The sequence below is a fragment of the Equus quagga genome, chromosome 17 (assembly GCF_021613505.1).
Source record: "Equus quagga isolate Etosha38 chromosome 17, UCLA_HA_Equagga_1.0, whole genome shotgun sequence".
Lineage (NCBI taxonomy): Eukaryota > Metazoa > Chordata > Mammalia > Perissodactyla > Equidae > Equus > Equus quagga.
The window spans coordinates 1-17,601 of record NC_060283.1 but is presented as its reverse complement, the minus strand read 5'-3'; the positions used below and the strand labels follow the sequence as shown (position 1 = coordinate 17,601).

The window sequence follows — 17,601 nt, the reverse complement described above, 5'->3', positions numbered from 1 at the left end:
GAAGGAACAGGATGTCGCGTAAAGCCGAGGTGGGACGGGCTTTGCAGCCCCGCACCACTTGGCTTGTTAAACGGGTGTTTGAGTGCCTGCTGCACGCGAGGCGCTGTGATGTTGGCGGACAGGACCCGCAGGCCCCTCCCTCCGTGGAGCGTCTGTCCCAGAGGCGAGGACGGACCCGGACAAAGGGACACACGGGACGATTTTAGGCAGGCACCGTGCTGTGAGCGAAAAAGGAGAGGCTGGCGGCTGCAGAGGGATCTGAGGACGTGCGGACGGGAGAGGGCCTGGAGGATCTGGGGAGGGCATCAGGCACAGGCGCGAATGTCCGTGGGGGCTGAGAGCAGGGTTTAGGGTTAGGAGGAAGGCAGAGCCCGGCCGTGCGCGGCGGCCTCCTCGCTGGAAACTCGGACCCACGGCCGGCCTGGAAGAGCAGAGATGATCGAAGTCGCCATTCCAGCGGGTCGTCGGGAGGACTGAGTGACACAGCAGATGCCCCACTGCGGTGGCGGCGACAGAAGCACGGTTCTCCTGCCCTGCCTAGCGCGCCGGGCCCTCGGGCAGCGCCTGGTGGAGGGGCAGCGCCCCGACCGCTGCCCCGGCCCTGCGCCCCCTGCGCTTCCTCTCCAGGGGCTTCCCTGGCGTCCCCTGCGCGCTCGCTCGTCGCGGGCACGAGCTCCGCTGGGGCCTCGGGGGCGGCTTTGCGTCGCGACCCCGCCCCGTCTCTCGGCCGGGAAAGGGCCCGTGAGCTCCTCCCAGTTAGGACCTGACACCGCCCTCGAGGGCGTGGCTGCGACAGCGTCTCTCGAAGCTGCAACTGGCGTTAAAAAACCTAACGCCCAAGCGGCCCGAGTCGGGCGGCGGAACAAACGTCAGGCCACTTCCGTGCCCACCGCGTCGCCTGGGCGCCCTGCGCCGGAGCCTCGGACGGAAGGGGCGGGCCTGAGGCGGAAGGGGCGACGCCGGAAGTTTCTTTCCCGCGGCTGCGCCACGTCCGAGGAAGTTGGAGCCAAGCCGGCACGATGGCGGACTGGGCGCGGGGTGAGCGCGGGAGAGCAGACCCGGGTCCTGCGGGCCCCGCCCAGCCGCGCCGTGGAGGGGTCGCGGGGCCCTGCGTCTGCTCCGCGAAGCTGCGGGGTCTGCGTGCCCGGAGCCCGTACCGCTCCGTCCGTGCCAGGTGGTTCTGCCCGGGCCTCGGCCGGCCGCCTGGGCCCGGAGGCCGCCCCTAGGAGGGAGGCTGTGTGTGGTGGGAGGGCCCAAGAAGGCCTCGTGGCGCCCGGGCCCTGGGCACCCCCTTTGCCCTTGGGAGCCCCGTCCTCGTCTGCCTGTCTCACCGGCCTGTCGTGACCGTTGAGGAATTAACGTGAAGTGGTTGGTAGGACGCTGACACCCCTTCCTGTGGGGTCTGTGCACATCAGTAGTTCTAGAGCTGCGCCCCCCCCCGTTAGATGGGTCCTATTGAGGCATCTGGCCGGGGGCACATTTGCACTCTGAACTTGGGGGAGGCGGTTCTCACCCACCTGCTGTGACAGCAGTTCCATACCACCTGGCACAGCCCTAGTCATGGGCCAGGTCTCGGCAAGCACGGTGACCCGGCTGTCGTACTAGGACCTGTGTGGGATGCAGAGGCAGCAGGCCTAGGCCCTGCCCTCGGGATCGACCTCAGCGTCCCCAGTTTTGGGTGTTGGGGAGCTGTGCTCGGTTGTTTCTTCCGTGGTTACTTGTCTCCTTTTGAGGACCGAATTCGCAGGTCATCCCTGCAGGCCACCACTCACAGTCTTTTCTTGATTTGTGCCAGAGTTTACTGTTTTTTTCTGAGAAAGGCCTCATGTACACTGGTGGTGACATCTGTGGAGAGATGGTACAGGTTCTGTGACAGAGTATCAGAAAATGCCAGTTGGGCTGAACTCTAGGGCTGTACATCTTGGGGGTGCCCATCCGTCCTGGCCTGGGCATGTACCCAGGGCATGTGCTCATGTGATGGGTGCCCACGCACACTTGTCTACGCAGGCGGTCTCGTGTGTGAAGTCCTTGTATCGGACCCTCGGTTGGGGCTGGACTTGTTCATCAGACCCAAGTGGGCTCAGTCCCCCCAGACGTCCAAGTCAGCCATATGGGACTGTAGTGAGAGCCTTGAGGCCACAAAGGGCTGTCATGCAGGGATGAAGGGCGGTGCCTGTGGGTGGATGCACTCCTCAGTCTCCCTCTCTCTGCAGCTCAGAGCCCTGGCGCTGTGGAGGAGATCCTAGACCGGGAGAACAAGCGGATGGCTGACAGCTTGGCCTCCAAGGTTACCAGACTCAAATCGGTCAGTGGGGGTCCTCCCGTTTCACCTCCACCTGGCACCCTGGAGCAGGGATCAGAGGGAGGGTCTAGGCCTGGAAGGGTTTCACGTAGTTCTCATCTTCCTTGTCCCATCCGTGGCAGCACTCACCTGTGTGAGGCCCAGGTGACACTTGAACCTCCTGACCTCTGCTGGCGGCACTGTGTTTGGCAGAGTAGTTGGCAGGGTCTGCTGGTCTTATAGGGGGTCAGGTACCATCCTGTGTGTCTTCCCTGGCCTGACTCTGACCCCTCTGTCCTGACCAGCTGGCCCTGGACATCGATCGGGATGCAGAGGACCAGAACCGGTACCTGGATGGCATGGTAAGGGTCTGTGGTATGTGTGAATATTTTCGTCACCTTTGCCCCACTTCGCCTGCTATACAGGCCCCCATGTCTCCTGCAGCATCTTCACGTGGGTCTTGGAGGCTGCACTCATGTGATGGTGCTGGGATTCCTCCCTCAGGACACGGATTTCACAAGCATGACGAGCCTGCTCACGGGGAGTGTGAAGCGCTTTTCCATGATGGCGCGGTCTGGGCGAGACAACCGGAAGCTCCTATGCGGTGTGGCTGTGGGACTGATCGTGGCCTTCTTCATCCTCTCCTACCTTCTGTCAAGGGCAAGGACGTGAGCCAGTGGGAGCTGCCTTCTGTGGGTGCACGGGGCAACCAGCGTCTTACCCTGCCTGATGTCTTGGGCTCCAGAGGACCTTCCTACAGAATACTCCTTTGAAATGATGATCGTGGCTTAGGAATCTTCTTCCTTGTGGCTGGGAGCCCATGGCTGCTTCTGACCCAGTGAGCTCATGTTGGTTGGTCCCAGGTGTGCAAGAGGCCCTTTCCTTTGGGGAAACCAAAGTTCAGCCCCCTCTGCCAGCCCAGGTGTTAGAGGTGCCAGCAGAGCCAGGACTGAGCAGAGCAGCTAGGGATCTTGGATGTGGCCACCTGTGGCCAGCAGCCCTTCCCCCGCCCCTCAGGACTGACGTCTCCAGGCTCCTCTGTCCCATGCTAGTTTGGGTAAGGCCATGTCTGGTATCTGAGGTGCCTGGAGCTGATACAGGAAGAGGGTGTGGTTGTGAACCTCAAATCAGCACTGTTTTCTCTGACCAGGTCTCAGACCAGAGGTGGCAGTGACTCCTGACCAGGGATCCTGAGCATGGGCAGACCAGTGGGAGTTGAGAGTCCTGTACTGGGTCTCTGTGCCTGCTCTCCAGTCCCATAGCTGAAGCCCGACCCTCGGGGAAGTTTAGGGGCTTGCGGATGAAGGAGTGGGCTGCAGTCTTGGCTGAAGGCGCTGGGCCCCGATCCTTCTGGATCTTGTGGCCATGTATCCAGGAGCAGACACTCGCATTTTCTCAGGATGCAAGGTCTTCCCAGCACCAAAGATGTATTTTCGGAGACAAGATGTCTAGAAATAGGCCCATTTGGCATTTCAGAGTCAGGAAGGGTGTGGGGGTCCTTCTGTGTTTCTAGACAGGAGGCTTCCCTGTAAGGATTCTCTTCATAGGACCCATAGGTCACTTCTTTAGGATCACTAGGCAATTTCCCTTCCCCTAAGTCCAGCGCTTCCTCCCATAGCAAATCTCCCCTTGCTATGAGGGAGCTCTGAGCAACTCCCTCCTCCCCAGCCTCTGCAGACTGCCCTCCTTGCCCACCTCTTCCTGGGCCTTCACTACCCGCTTTGTCAGCCCCATGCTCGCACCAACCGAACCACAAGTCCAGCTGGACCAGTGGCCTCTTCTCACCCCACAGTGAGATCCCAGCAGCTTTGTTTTCACATGAAAACACTTGTAAGAAATGAGTTATCGCCTCTGTTGTTCCTTGTCCTTGTTCTTATTTTCTGCCTTCCCAGTCACTCCCTTATTTCCCAATCATTATTGGCTCACTGTTCACGCACCCACGTGGTCACACCTTGTGTGGTCACACATATTGACCACGTGTCAGCCACAGCCTGGTACCTCTCAGCTCCTGACGCCCCTTTGCTTTGGTCTCCATCCCCGGGCACCTTGCCTCCTGGTGCCGCTGCTGCTCCTGTCCTCCTCCTTTCCCCTTCCTCTCCCACTTCCCTCCAGCAGCCCAGCCTCTCACCACAGCACTCTTCTCCGTGCCATCACACCTGGCTGGGCCCTTCAGCCTCCTGGAGGAGGAGGATCCCACCTTCTTGCTTCCAGGTGCTCTGTTCTGATCACCCCACTCCTTCAGGTGTTCTTTTCCAATTACCGCACCCCTCCTCCAGGTGTTCTGGTCGCCCCACTTCTCCAGGTGTTCTGTTATGATCACCCCACTTCTCCAGGTGTTCTGATCACCCCACCCCTCCAGGTGTTCTTTTCTGATCGCCCCACTCCTCTAGGCGCTCTGTTCTGAGGGCCCCACTCCAGTGTGCTCGATTCTCACCCAGTGAGATCGATCTTCCTGCCTCCATGTCTCTGGGGCTTGACTGCTTCCCCCTCCCGACATTCCTTCACAGGTTCTCGTGGTCCTTCCTCACTCCCCAGCGTCACTGTCACCATGGCTTTGGATTAGCCTTCTGCTTATCTCATCACACCTGTCGTGGGGACCTGCCCACTGGTCACCAAGCTTGATAGCCACTGCCTGCACAGTGTCTGCATCCAGTGTTGCCACGGGCCTGCAGACACACTTGAACCCAAGCTCTGCATCCCCTGCCTTTCCTGGGCCTGAGGTCTAACCTCACCTCCTGAGAGCTTGGCTCAGCCACGGGAAGTCCGTCACACCCGAGGATGCCGTTGCTGTGCTGTGTCCGCTCGTCTTGCCAGTGCAGACTCGGAAGTTAGATTTTGTGTTTCAGGGTGACCTTGGAAAGTGCTTTTTGCTGCTCTCTTGAGACCTCCGTTTTCACCTCAGGTCTCTTGTCTCTGCCTCCCCACTTCCATCTCCTTGGCTTCCTGCAGCCCTGCCAGTTCTTGGGGTCTGGGGTTTAGTTCCTTTCAGGTTTGCTTTTTGTTTCTCATTCTCGTTGTTTTGGGATGAATTCCACGGAGGGGGCGTGGCAGCCCTGCTGCCACTGTGGCAGAGCAGGGTTTCCTGTGGGGTCTTTGCTTCCCTCTGCTCGGCCCTGTGCCCTCAGCACCTCATCTTGTGGATCACTAGGGTTTGCTGACATTGATCCCGATACTGGGACAACAAAGAAGGACCTGGGTCCCCAGTCTGTGCCAAGTGGGAACAGATTGCCCAGTCCTGTCCCATAATTCAAGAACAAGACATTTAACACTAAAGGTTGGAGTAAACAGCTTCATGACAAAGTACACTAGTCTTTGGTGTCCTTGTTTCCCTGCTGGCTTGAGAGAGTTTTGTCTGGAACTGACTATGGTCGACAGACTGGCTGTGGGCATTGACTGTCTAGACCCTCCTTCCTTCCCCGTCTCCGGTGCCCCGGGGTCCCTGCACCCCTCCTCATTTGTCCCCTTGGGAGGGTGGTCACATGCTTGCCCTTTCCTACTGGTCAACCTTTCTCTGCCCAAGTTTCAGTCACTCAGGTGGGGCTGATGATGGTGTTATCTCTTAAGGATGAAATGGATAAGCGTGAGGTGCTTAGAGCAGTGGCCTGGCAGGGTCACAGCTGAGTGAGGGTCAGCAGCTGTATTGTGCTTTGTACAGCCTCAGCCGACTGTCCCACAGGGGTGACGGACAGGGACAGCTGCCCTGAGGTCCATAGTGACCTCTCCCCAAGGTGGAGTGAAACCCAGAGGTCTGGCCTTGGACTCTGCAGCCTCTTGGAATGCCTCTCCAGGTACAGCTCAGACACCACCTTCTCTGCCCGCGTCCTCCCATGCTTCCTGTGTTACCTTTGATGTGTGACAGGTAACCTTAAAACTTAGCCACAGGGGCTGGCCCCATGGCGCAGCGGTTAAGTTCACACATTCTGCTTCTCGGCGGCCCGGGGTTCACCGGTTTGGATCCCGGGTGCGGACATGGCACCGCTTGGCAAAAGCCATGCTGTGGTAGGCGTCTCACGTGTAAAGTAGAGGAAGATGGGCATGGATGTTAGCTCAGGGCCAGTCTTCCTCAGCAAAAAGAGGATTGGCAGTAGTCAGCTCAGGGCTAATCTTCCTCAAAAAAAAGAAAAAACTTAGCCACATAACATTACAGTAACAATTTATGTCCCAAAGTTACTGTGCTCAGAGTTTGTGACAGGCAGAGCAGGGACTGATGTCTCTGCTCTAGGATATCAGCGCCCAGTTGTGAGGCGGGTGCTGCCGTTGCCCAAAGGCTCGCTCATGTCTGCAGTTCCTGCTGGTGTGAGCTGAGGGCCCAGCTGGACTGACTACCTGGCCGTTGCACGTGGCCTTGCTGTGTGTCGAGCTTCCTCACCATGCGGTGGCTGGTCCTGGAGGTGTGCAAAGGGGGCATACCCATGCAGAAGCTGTTTCCTTTGTATGTTAATGTGGCCTGGCCCCAGAAGTCACGCAGCATCACTGTTCAGGGCGGTCACAGGACTCAAGGGACACACAGCACATCTCTCCGATGGGGAGAGTCATGCAGGGAGGAGAGCACATGGGAGTGACGGATGCAGGTGTGATCATCTTCGGGGTGTACAACAAAACTTGGAGGGCAGGGCTCAAGGCAGAGGGAATCAGGAGAGCAGGCTGGGCAGGGCCTGACACTCTGGAGCCCTCCCCTCTCTGTATTCATACCCCAGGGCCTCAAAGCCAGGATGGGACCCGACGGGGCTGGCACTGCAGCCCATGGGGGCCCTGTTCTGGAAAAGCATGACCCTTCCCCCTAGGACAAACCCATTGCTAATGGATTCTGTGATTTATTAAGTATCTGGGCACATCAGGAAACAAGATTAGCAAAGGAGAAAGTTGCATAGAAAAAATAACTGGTTACAATTGTCCAACAAGCGTGCTCTGTCCTGCAGGGCCAAGCTGGCTGCAGCCCAGCTGGTGGAGGAGGCCCAAGCCTGTGGCCCAGGGAGTCTTGTGGGAATGTGATATACAGAGGCTCAGGAGGCAGGCTGGGGTGGGGTCCAAGGCTATTCCACGTCCACGACCAGGGGTGTCATGTAGTCAGAATGTTTGATGCCAAAGGTGACAATGGGGGCGCAGGGCTTGGTCACTGTCACCTGGGAAAGCAGAGGCTATGAGAGGAACTGGCAACCTTGCCCCCACCTGCAGGCTCTGCCCTCACTGGGGCTGGAGCTGGGGCTGCTGACGGTGACCTTGCTGTACCAGCACAAAGGCCACACTGCCAGTTTTGAACTCAGAGTCTGGCATGTGGTGAGCACTCAGCAGCATTAACTGTCCCTACTGTCTGGTGATGCAGAGACTGCCAGCTGGAGAAAAGGGTCAGGTACCAGAAAGGCACAGCATTCTGAGGGTGCATGGCTGCTGTGACCCATGCAGGCTCACAGGCCCATCCTCCACCATCCCCCTGGGCCATTCCCTCCTCCCAACCCCCCGGGCTGTGCCCTGTAACCCAACCCCCCAGTGCCATGACCCCAAAGTCAACCCCCCTGGGCTGTGCCCTCTGGTGGTGGCCATGTCACCCCCACTCCCCACTGCACCCCTCTGGGCTGTGCCCTTCGCAGACCTTCTCTGGGCTGTGGGCTCCTGGTCCTGGCTTGAGAGTCTTGTCCCCTGGGGGCACCACTCGGGCAGCCATGGTGTACTGTGGAGCCTTGAACTTAGTCACCTGCACATCGGTCTGCTGGTAGGCTGCAGGACCTGGGGTCTGGGAGGGAAAAGAGGCTCAGAGAGGCTCGGCCTGCCAGGGCATGTGACCCCAGAAGGCAGGGGGCCAGCGTCGGACAGTGGGGGTCAGTCACTGTGCGTTTGTGTGTTGGGCCCCTTCCATCTCCAGTCAGCAGTCACACCCAGTGCTGTGGGACCCCTTCCCCATGTGGGACATCACCACCCTCCTTCAGCCTTGCCATGGCAATAACGCCCAAGTATGCGCCAGCCCCAGGCTCCTCCCTTCTGTGAGTGTGCTTGAGACAGGCCCTTCCTGGCTGGGAGGCTGTCCTGGACTTGAGGCTTGTGTGCTGGGCTGGGCCAGTAAGGTCGTGATGCTGTGACGCCACCTTGCCAGTCTCCCAGGCTGCGCAAGCTCTGGGCCACACATCCCCCCAGGGCCTTTGCATCAGCTATTTCTGCAGGCAGCTAGGACCTTCCCCTCCAGTATCCCACAGCTGCTTCTCTTCATCTGCTTCCTGCGTGTCCCTCTCTAAGACTGCTCCTCGCCCTCCAAGCAGCGCTCCCTAAACCCCTTTCCTGCTCAGCCCTCCTCAGCACTGTCACTGTCTCCCTGCCAGGCCTTGGCCTCTGTGTCCTGTCCTTTGTCAGCCCCCCTCAGCACTGGAGGGGGCAGAGGTAGTGCCCAGGCACCCAGAGGATGAAGAGCTGAGGGGCTTTAGGAGGGTGGAGTTAGGCTGGTTGGGTCCTGCGTTCTGGGAGAGGGGGTCAGCTGAGCCATCTCTCCCGGGGATAAGCAGTGGTCGGCCCTGGCTCTGCCCTTGCCTTATGCAGGTCGTTGCTGAAGCTGCCCAGCTTGCTGCGGCCCTTGATGGAGAAGGAGGGCTGGGAGACCTTGCCGACAGTGTGGGGCCCCATCACCATGGGCAGCATGTAGGCGGCAGGGCCTGCAGGGTGCATGGGCACTGAGTCTCAGGCTGGACAGGGTCCCGTGTCCAGAACCTCCACCAGCTCCTTCCCTGGGACTTTCCAGCTCCAGGAGACTAGCCATTAGGTTGCTCACCCCCACCTGCCCCACTTGCCCCACCTGGGATCCCCGACCCAGTTGGCGGTGGGCTGTGGGGGCTGCTGCGGACCTGGAGTGCTGTCCACTCGGAAGGTCTTGGTCCGGGCAGAAATGGAGTGGCTGGGCGCTGAGTCAAACACATACTTGGTAGATTTCTCTGGGAAGTAGTCACCTAGGGGAGGAAAGGAGTGGAGAAGGTGCTGGGAGGGCAAGGACCATCCATGCAGGTGCCTGGCTCTGGGGCTCAAGGAGGACCCCCCAACATTGCAGGCATGGGGCCTCCAGGCCCCAACATGGATGGTGACTGAGATTGGTCAGGGCGTGTCCAGGATGGAAAGGCTGGCTGCGGGAATGCGGGAGACAGAGGCCACTTTTGAGGAGGGAGAGTGGGGTCTGATGTGGACCTGGTACAGGGACTCAGGCCAAGAAAAGCCCAGGATAGACCTGGGCTCAAGGGCCTCCGAGGCTGCTTTACATTCAGCAGCTCCCAGGCCTCATGGTATCTCCCTCAAGGAGAAAGCTGGGACAGGAGGACGAGGATGGGTGTGCTCCCTCACACCCTTGCCTCACCAGGACATGCAGTGGCTACTGGCTGGGCTGGGCTGGGCCAAGGTCACTCACCAGGGCCGGGGGTCAGTGTGGTCTTGGTGCGGTAGCGCCCCAGGATGGAGTAGGCAGGGCCAAGGTCCTTTCCAGTCCTCAGTATCTTGGGGTTCACACTGTAGCGAGGCCCAGGGGAGCAGTTCTCTGCCAGGAGCATGGGGGCCCCTCGGAAGCTGTAGGCTGGTGCACGAAGCTTGGTGGGTGTGTGCTTCACGAAGCCTGTGGGGAAGGGGCTTTGAATACCCTGGAGCCAGACCCCACCCTTCTCCCCACCCTATTGACTCCAGAACACTTGATGGGCTGGGAGTCAGGGATGAGCGGCAGACCCGACCAGGCCCACCTCAGACCCTCCCCAGGCCCCACCAGGCCCTCCCCAGTCCCACCTCAGACCTGGCTCCTGCCCCTCGCCCAGCTCCCTCCCGCACTCACTGGTGCTTACCCGTGGTAGGTGGAATCAAGTACTTGGGTCCAGGGCTGCTGTAGAGGGCCATGATGGGCCCCCGGGGGCGATGTGGCCTCCAGGTGCCCACCCATACCTCCTCTGCCATGGCTGGCTCTGTCCGTGGACGGGAGGGTGACCAGGTGCTGGAAAGCCCCAGCTGCCTCTCCCCGGTCCGTGCTTTTGCCCCCACTGACAGGCAGAATTGCAGGCCACAGCCTCCTCAGCAGGGTCTCAAGCTGGGGCCCAGGCTTAAGGGCAGTGGGAGCCTCTGCTTGGAATCGTGGTTCGCTATGCTTTCACCAACCCCCAAGACGAGTGTCGGACCCTCGTGAACAAGCCCAGAAGAGCTGCCTCTTCAGGTCCTCACTGGCCACCCCTCTCTGGCTCTAAGGAGGTCTGGGCAGGTTCCTCTACTCAGAGGACCCCAGGCATGACTGGGTAAGGAGCAGCAGGCAAAGGTGCGGAGCTTCTTGGCTGAGGCTGTGCCATGCGGGGAGGGCTTCTCTAGAGGGTCCCTTACCTTCTCGTCCAGGAGCAACGCTCAGAGCAACCTACAGACCAAGCCTCAGAGGCGGTCCTGTTGCATCATCCTTGGTGCCAGGGTGTTCCCGAAAAAGGAGCATGGAGAGGAAGACCTCTCCTCCCAGGGGCGTCGAGAATTGGGGAGGGGTCCCGGCCTCTGAGCTCTAGAATGTGGCTTTGTGGGATGGTGGGTTCTAGATCACTGTCTGTGATGGAAACAATGGCCTCGGCCTGAGGGCCTCCCAGCCCTTCCAGGCACAGCTCTGATCCTAGGAGTGCTCTGCTCCTCGTGATAGTGGGCAGGACAGAGGCGCAGAGGGCAGGAAAAGGGACAGTGAGACCATGGGCCCAGAGCTGGGGTGGCCAAGGAGCAAAGGTCATGAGGGGCAGAGCTGAACCTACTCTGCCCTGCCTCCAGTGGAGACTACTGAGCTGGGGAAACTGAGGCACAGGAAGGCTCTGGCTGTTGGGGATTGTGGGATCCAGAGTGAGGGTAGAGTCTGTGCTGGTTGGGGGTGGGCGGGAGTTGGCGTGGCACTCCTATGGGACCTTTCTCAGACCCTGCTGTCCCACTGGCATTCTTGTGAGCAAGTGTCCTTCTCGACTTTGTCAGGGCTCCTCATGGGGCTCTGGCTCGGGTCTGCATCTCTCCAGGCAGACTCTTTCCTTGGGTGACTTTGGGGAGAGAGATTGCTCTCAACCCCCTGGACCCGTGCCATGTGGATATTGTGTGTATTTATTGTCTCGGAATGACAGCCTTTAGATGCAGAGCACTGGTCACCCAGCTGTCCCCCTAGCCCTGGCCACATCTTCTTTCTGAGGCTCTTTGCCCCTTTCTGCTCTGAACCCCTGGTCCTGCCTCCCACCACTGCCTCTGCAGACCTTCTCACGTCCACATGCCTCCCTGCGTCTGCACATCTGCCTTTCTGTCTGTCTCGTTCTGTGTACCTGCCTGCATGTCCTGTGTAAGGTTACTCATAGGTGCATGCTCTGCGCACATGACCCTATGTATGCGTGTGCCTGTGGTTGTGTCCCTGACTGTGGGGAGAGACAGGAGCCAGAGCCTGAGCTGCAGGAGGCTTTATTGATTGGACAGTTTGGGAATAAATTTACATGTGATGAAGTGGTCATGGGGCAGCGTGGCCGTGGCTGCTTCTGTAGCTGGTCCTATGGCTGCCTGGAGCCTTGTCTGGGGTCTGCTAGGCGCCGTCCTCACTGCCCAGCACTTGCACCTGGAAGGCAGACACGTGTGGGCCAAGAAGGCTGGTGATCAGTAAGTAGAGAGTCACAGCTCCACCAGGCAAACAGGCCCCCCCAGCCTCTGGGGGGATGGTGGGCTCTGGCATATTGTGGCTGGTCCCCCTCTTGCCGCTGGGGAAGTGGTTTGTGTGCCCGTATGTTGCATTTGTGTGCACTTGTGTGCATGTGTGCTTTTGCATGTATGTGTGAGAAGGGGGAAGCCGAGGGCTGCTCTGTAGACAGTGAGGTCTCGGATGTCCATCTCTGCTGGCTGAGGCAGGCTGGGGTGTCTGTGGTGTGGTAGGCTGTGGGGGCCTGTGTTGGACAGGTGATCAGGGATGACAGCATTTGGTGGAGGGCCTGGGGAGCAGGGCTGTGGGTCCTGCTAGGGCTGCAGTCCTTTAGGGAATGGGGTGCCCCTGGCCACAGTACCAGCAGCTTGATCAGCTCCGCCTTGTGCTCAGGCTGAAGACCGTCTATGCAGGACTTGAGCTCCGTCAGTGCTGCCTTGGCATCTGCATTGACATCATACTTTCCAAGGGGCCCCTCGTAGAGCTCCTCTGGGGACCCCACCAGCAGTGTTTGCAGGAAGTCCATGAAAAATTCATTGTTGTCCTCTCCTGTGGCCAGCTCTGTAGCGTGGGGGTGAGATGACACCAGGACAAAAGGCTCCATTTCAATCCCAGCCCCAGACCTCCCAGTGCGCCACCCTCAGCGGCCCCAGCCCTTCCCTGTGAACCCACACACTGGCCCCAGCCCTTCCCTATCAGCCCACACCCCCCTCCCCAAGCGACCCCCACGATTCCCTCATCTCACTAGAGCCAGGCGTCCCCCACGATTCCTTCATCTCGCCAGAGCCAGGCGTCCCCCACGATTCCCTCATCTCGCCCGAGCCAGGCGTCGCCCCCATTTCCTCATCTCGCCCGCCCCAGGCATCCCCCCGCATTCCCTCATCTCGCCCGCCCCAGGCATCCCCCAACGATTACCCTGCCTCACCCGCCCCAGATCTTCCTCCACAACATCCCCAAGTCCAGCTGCTGCAAACCCCTCCTGCCGCCCCCACCTCAGCTGCCTCTCTCCACTCTGGGTCCCCTGGCATCAATGGGGAAGGAAAGTCCCCCTCTGATGTGGCAGGAATTTCCCTTCCCTCGAGGTTGCCTGGCCTGGGGTTTGGAGGGTTGGGGTGAGGCTGTTCTAGTCTGGGTTGGTGATGCTGGGCTTGATGGTGCCACTGCGGCAGAAGGCTGGAGCTGGGCTGGGGTTGGGTCATTTGGGCTTGGTCTCGTGCTGAGGTGGGGCTGTGAGGGATCTGGGGTCGGCAGGGGTGCCAGGGCTGTTGGCCCCAGCCCGGTTCTGTACTGGAGGCAGGTGGGCACCTGGGAAGGTGGGCACGATTCACTGTGAGGGGCACAGTGTCTGGACTCCTAGCTCCCCGTTTCCCACCCATCCCCCATGTGGAGAGTGTGCTGGACACCGTCAGACTCACTGCAGGTGCAGAGCAAGGTGAGGGCCACCAGCAGGACGGTGCTGCTCCCCTTCATGGCCGACAGCGGTGCTTCCTCTGGAGCCACCTCGGCAGCCGTGGCTTTATTCCTCACAGGTGGCACCTGGCCCAGGGGCGGGCCGGACCTGCCCATCATGACCTGGCCAGTGAGAACACAGGTGGGGAGCCCAGGGTGTATCCTTATCCTTGGCCCCCTGGGGGTGCTAAGCAGCAACGGACTTGGGGTGCTTTGTGAGGGGTGGTGGGCAGATGGTTTTAGGGGGAGTGGACATAGGTGAGGGGGCCATGTCACTGAGAAGCTGGTCACTGAGGAAGGACGGTGGAGCTGGTGTCCTCTCACCATACCTGGCCTGAGGCTGAGAGTGACAGGCTCTGGGGTCGGGCCCAGGCCTTTCTTTTGGAGTGAGAATCCCCACTCTGCTCTGCTTGCCTTGTGGGTCAGCCTGGAGGGCTCCATGGGGGCAGAGGGGTAGGGACTTCCTGGGCCTGTGGATCTGGGTGGTGTGAGATGGGCCCAGGGTGACAGAAGGCCTGAAGTGGGCAGTCGCTCCCGGAGGATGAAAGGCAGGCCTGAGGGAGAGGAGGGGTGAGGGGCTGGACCAGCCCTGACTGTGGGGCATGAGGTGGGCTGTGGTTGGATACACAGCTCTTCTCTGTGGCCAGGCCGGGCCAGGGAGACCAGGATCTGGGGAGACAGTCCTATGTTATAATGGAGCAAGGAAGTGGGATACCTGGGCCCCCAGCCAGCCTGCCCCCAGAGCAGCCCTTCCCAGGTCCTGGAGTCCCCTCCCTTCCCACTGTGGGGCCTGGCCCTCTCCTCCTGTCCCCTGCTGCCACCTGGTGGCTGATGGCCTCCTGTGTACCCGGCCTGCTCATCTGCTCTGCAGGGTCCTCTAGGACCTAGGGGTTCAGCCCCTACCTAGCCTTGGGGGGACTCCTCATTCAGCACCGACTTGCACTTCCCTCAAACCACCAGATCACCCTTGTCTGGGTTGGTTACCACCGTGTCCCTTGTCACCCTGCCCCTCACTTGCCTCCCCTCGCCCCTGAGTCTGTCACAGACCCCCTTGTCCTATGCCCTCCTGAACACACAGAGCTTCTCACCCACTCCAGCACCTGTTTTTTTTTTTAAAGATTTTATTTTTTCCTTTTTCTCCCCAAAGCCCCCCAGTACACAGTTGTATATTCTTTGTTGTGGGTCGTTCTAGTTGTGGCATGTGGGACACTACCTCAGCGTGGTTTGATGAGCAATGCTATGTCTGTGCCCAGGATTCGAACCAACGAAACACTGGGCCGCCTGCAGCGGAGCTCGCGAACTTAACCACTCGGCCACGGGGCCAGCCCCTCCAGCACCTGTTTGTAACGAGTATTCTGGAATCCCCTTTGCTAACGTGAAATGAAATCCATAGATAATATAAGCTACTAATACACAGAATTCCAAGAACATAGGAGAAATAACAAGTAATGAGGTCATCTGTAGCAAAACAATGTGGCCGCCTGAGCGAGACACGCCCGGGGCAAATTGGAGTCCCCAGGGTTCTGTCTCACTGGGGCGGCTGTCCCACCGCCTGCGCCTTTGCTCGGATGGGCCCACTGCCTGCTCTCACTCGGTGGTTCTCTGGTGCTTGTTGCAGCACCTGGGCCCATGCTTAAAAGTGATGACCCCTCGGCTTTACCATGGCCCAGACCTGTGGAAGCAGGGTCCCTGTGGTGGGGCCTGGACATCTGTCATTCTGAATCCCACCAGATGGTTCTGGTGGACGGGGCTGGCTCTGATGGACTGTCTGCCAGCATTTACTCCCTTCCTCTCCACGCCCTCCCACCCCTGCAGCATTCAGGTTGTAGTTTTTCCTTAAACCCCTGGAAGCATGTGCCACTAGATGTGGCTCCTGCAGCCCTTCCCAGGCACAGCTACAGAATCTCCAACATCTCTCACAATTGCTGAGGATTGGAGCATCTAGATTCTGCCTTGCTCTGCTCACTACTCCAGTTGCCATTCTTGGTGACTTCGCTGTGTGCGTAGCTACTCCATCTAACCCTCATTCCCCTGGCCTCCACACACTTCAGTCAGCCACTGTTGGGGCTATTTGCTAGTCTCAACAATGCCAATAACTGTGCTCCCTTCTAACTTTCCACTTCAGGTGCCCCTTCTTCTGACCATCTCCTCTGTCCTTCAGCTCGCTGCCTCTGGTGCCCAGCAGTTACCCTGACAGGTCATCCCAGTCTGCACAGACTTCCCATCCCCCTGGGCTGGGTTTGCTGTATCATTGTTACGACCACTCCCTTGTTCACTCCCTCTGCCGTCTCCCCACACTGGACAACCCTCCTCTTCCTCTCCCCCACCTGCCAGCTCAGCAGGGTGTGCCCACTTCAATCAGGACCTCAGGGGCTGGTCCTTACTGACTTCCAGATTCCCAGAGTGGTGTCCTCACATCCTTCGAGGTGGCTGCTTGTCACACTGTCTGTCCTGTCACCTTGCCCCTGCCTTGGCTCTTGTTTTGCTGAGAAAGTGAAGTCTTCAGAAGTAACCTGCCACCTGCCTGCATTTCCTGACATGTAAGGCATGTTTTGCACATTGTGGGAGAGGACCCTCCTCTGCTCACCAGCTGAGCCCTCCGTCCCTGCTCCCCAGGTGGAGTCTTCACCTCTGGCTGCGATATCAGGTTTCTGTCTCCAGGCATCATTCTTATCAGCAGAGACTCTTCTACAACATCATCTGTCCTTAAGCAAAAACAGAACCAAAGCCTTTCCCTTCCTATTGGGCCCGGACGCCCCTGCGCCACAGAGGACTGACTCCACTCGCCTGGCTTCGGACCCAGCAGGCTCCCGGACTCTGTTCTCAGGTTGGGTTTAGCTAACAGAGAAAGGTAAATAGATTCTGCATCTATTTACTTTCTATGCTTGTATCTTCTTTTGATAAAAAATTACAACAAAAACGTTCTATTAAAAAGAACTCCATTCTATTGATTCATAAGGTGTATGGTTATAATTTTCGTAGAAGTGCAAATATCAAGATCATGTTTGTTAAGTTATGAAATTCATCATCATGGGGTGGGGGTAGGTTAGGATTAGAGTCTACAGATTTGTGAGGCTCTCTTTTTTTGTTCCTATTATTTGTCTGTCTTGTTTTAATGTTCTTTTTTATTCTGTGCTTCATTTGAAAAGTTTTGATTACTGTATTTTTTTAAGATTACTAATGTCTTTCTCCTGAAATGACTAATCTTTTATCAATCAGTTTGAGTGCATTTAGAATTTCAGATACAGTGTTGTTCTTCTCTATGTGTTCTGTTTGGATCGTTTGAAAATCTATGCCATTTACCTTCATGAAATTGTTGTTTTCCTTTACACCTTTGAGTATACTAATAACATTTGTAATAACACATTTAAACCCCCTGTCTACCAGCTCTCTGTCATTTCTGTATCTTCTCTTTTTATAGAATCTCCCTTAGCTATGGACCATACTTGGACTTGTTTCCTGCAGGTCTGGTAATTACATTGTTGATCAGGGTCAGGGTCACAGTCAAGATTAGCGTTCGAGTTAGGGTTCAGGTTCGGGTTCGGATTTGGGTTCAGGTTAGGGTTTGAGTCAGTGTCAGGGTTTAGGATTGAGGCTCAGGGTCAGGGTCACAGGTTAGGGTTAGGGTGAGGGTTAGGGTTAGGGTGAGGGTTAGGGTTAGAGGGTTGGGGTTAGGGGTTAGTGGTTAGGGTTTAGGGTTCGGGTTCGGGGTTCGGGGTTCAGGCTCGGGCTCGGGCTCGGGTTCAGGGTTTGGGTTCGGGTTCGGGTCCGGTCCGGGTCGGGTTAGGGTTAGGGTTAGGGTTAGGGTTTAGGGTTTGGGTTCGGCTTCGGGCTCGGGCTCGGGCTCGGGTTTAGGGTTCGCGTTCGGGTTCGAGTTTGGGTTTAGAGTTTGGGTTCGGGTTCGGGTTTGGGTCAGGGTCAGGGTCCGGGGCCGGGTCCGCGTCGGGTTAGGGTTAGGGTTAGGGTTAGGGTCAGGGGTTAGGGTAGGGTTAGGGGTTAGGTTTAGGGCTTAGGGCCAGGGCAAGTATTAGGGTTGGGGTAATGTTAGGATTAGGCTCAGGGCCAGGGCCATGGTTAGGGGTTATGATTAGGGTCAGGATGAAGGTGAGGGTGTGGGTTAGGGTCAGGGTGAAGGATTAGGGATTGGGGTAGGGTCAGGTACGTGGCAGAAGCTGGGACATAGTCCTTACAATACAGCAGAGAACTCATACAGGGGAGAAACCCTATGCATGTGACA

General features: G+C 58.2%; 3 protein-coding genes across 3 annotated transcripts; 1 reads left to right on the top strand and 2 right to left on the bottom strand.

Moving 5' to 3' along the window:
* The first annotated feature begins 22 nt into the window (after positions 1–22).
* BET1L (Bet1 golgi vesicular membrane trafficking protein like) lies at positions 23–5,584 on the top strand. Its single transcript, XM_046644282.1, has 4 exons — positions 23–1,038; positions 2,214–2,305; positions 2,587–2,643; positions 2,786–5,584. Exons 1-4 carry the CDS (start codon positions 1,020–1,022, stop codon positions 2,951–2,953), a joined length of 336 nt encoding a protein of 111 aa, XP_046500238.1. The 5' UTR covers positions 23–1,019; the 3' UTR covers positions 2,954–5,584.
* Positions 5,585–6,364: 780 nt separating this feature from the next.
* ODF3 (outer dense fiber of sperm tails 3) lies at positions 6,365–10,189 on the bottom strand. Its single transcript, XM_046643009.1, has 6 exons — positions 10,081–10,189; positions 9,660–9,860; positions 9,109–9,210; positions 8,798–8,919; positions 7,872–8,012; positions 6,365–7,404 (listed from the first exon to the last, which is right to left on the bottom strand). The coding sequence occupies exons 1-6, from the start codon at positions 10,187–10,189 to the stop codon at positions 7,315–7,317; spliced, it is 765 nt and encodes a 254-aa protein (XP_046498965.1). The 3' UTR covers positions 6,365–7,314.
* A 1,628-nt stretch (positions 10,190–11,817) lies between these two features.
* On the bottom strand, positions 11,818–13,484 carry SCGB1C1 (secretoglobin family 1C member 1). The gene is made up of 2 exons (XM_046643010.1): positions 13,331–13,484; positions 11,818–12,476 (listed from the first exon to the last, which is right to left on the bottom strand). The coding sequence occupies exons 1-2, from the start codon at positions 13,482–13,484 to the stop codon at positions 11,818–11,820; spliced, it is 813 nt and encodes a 270-aa protein (XP_046498966.1).
* Between the last annotated feature and the right edge of the window lie 4,117 nt (positions 13,485–17,601).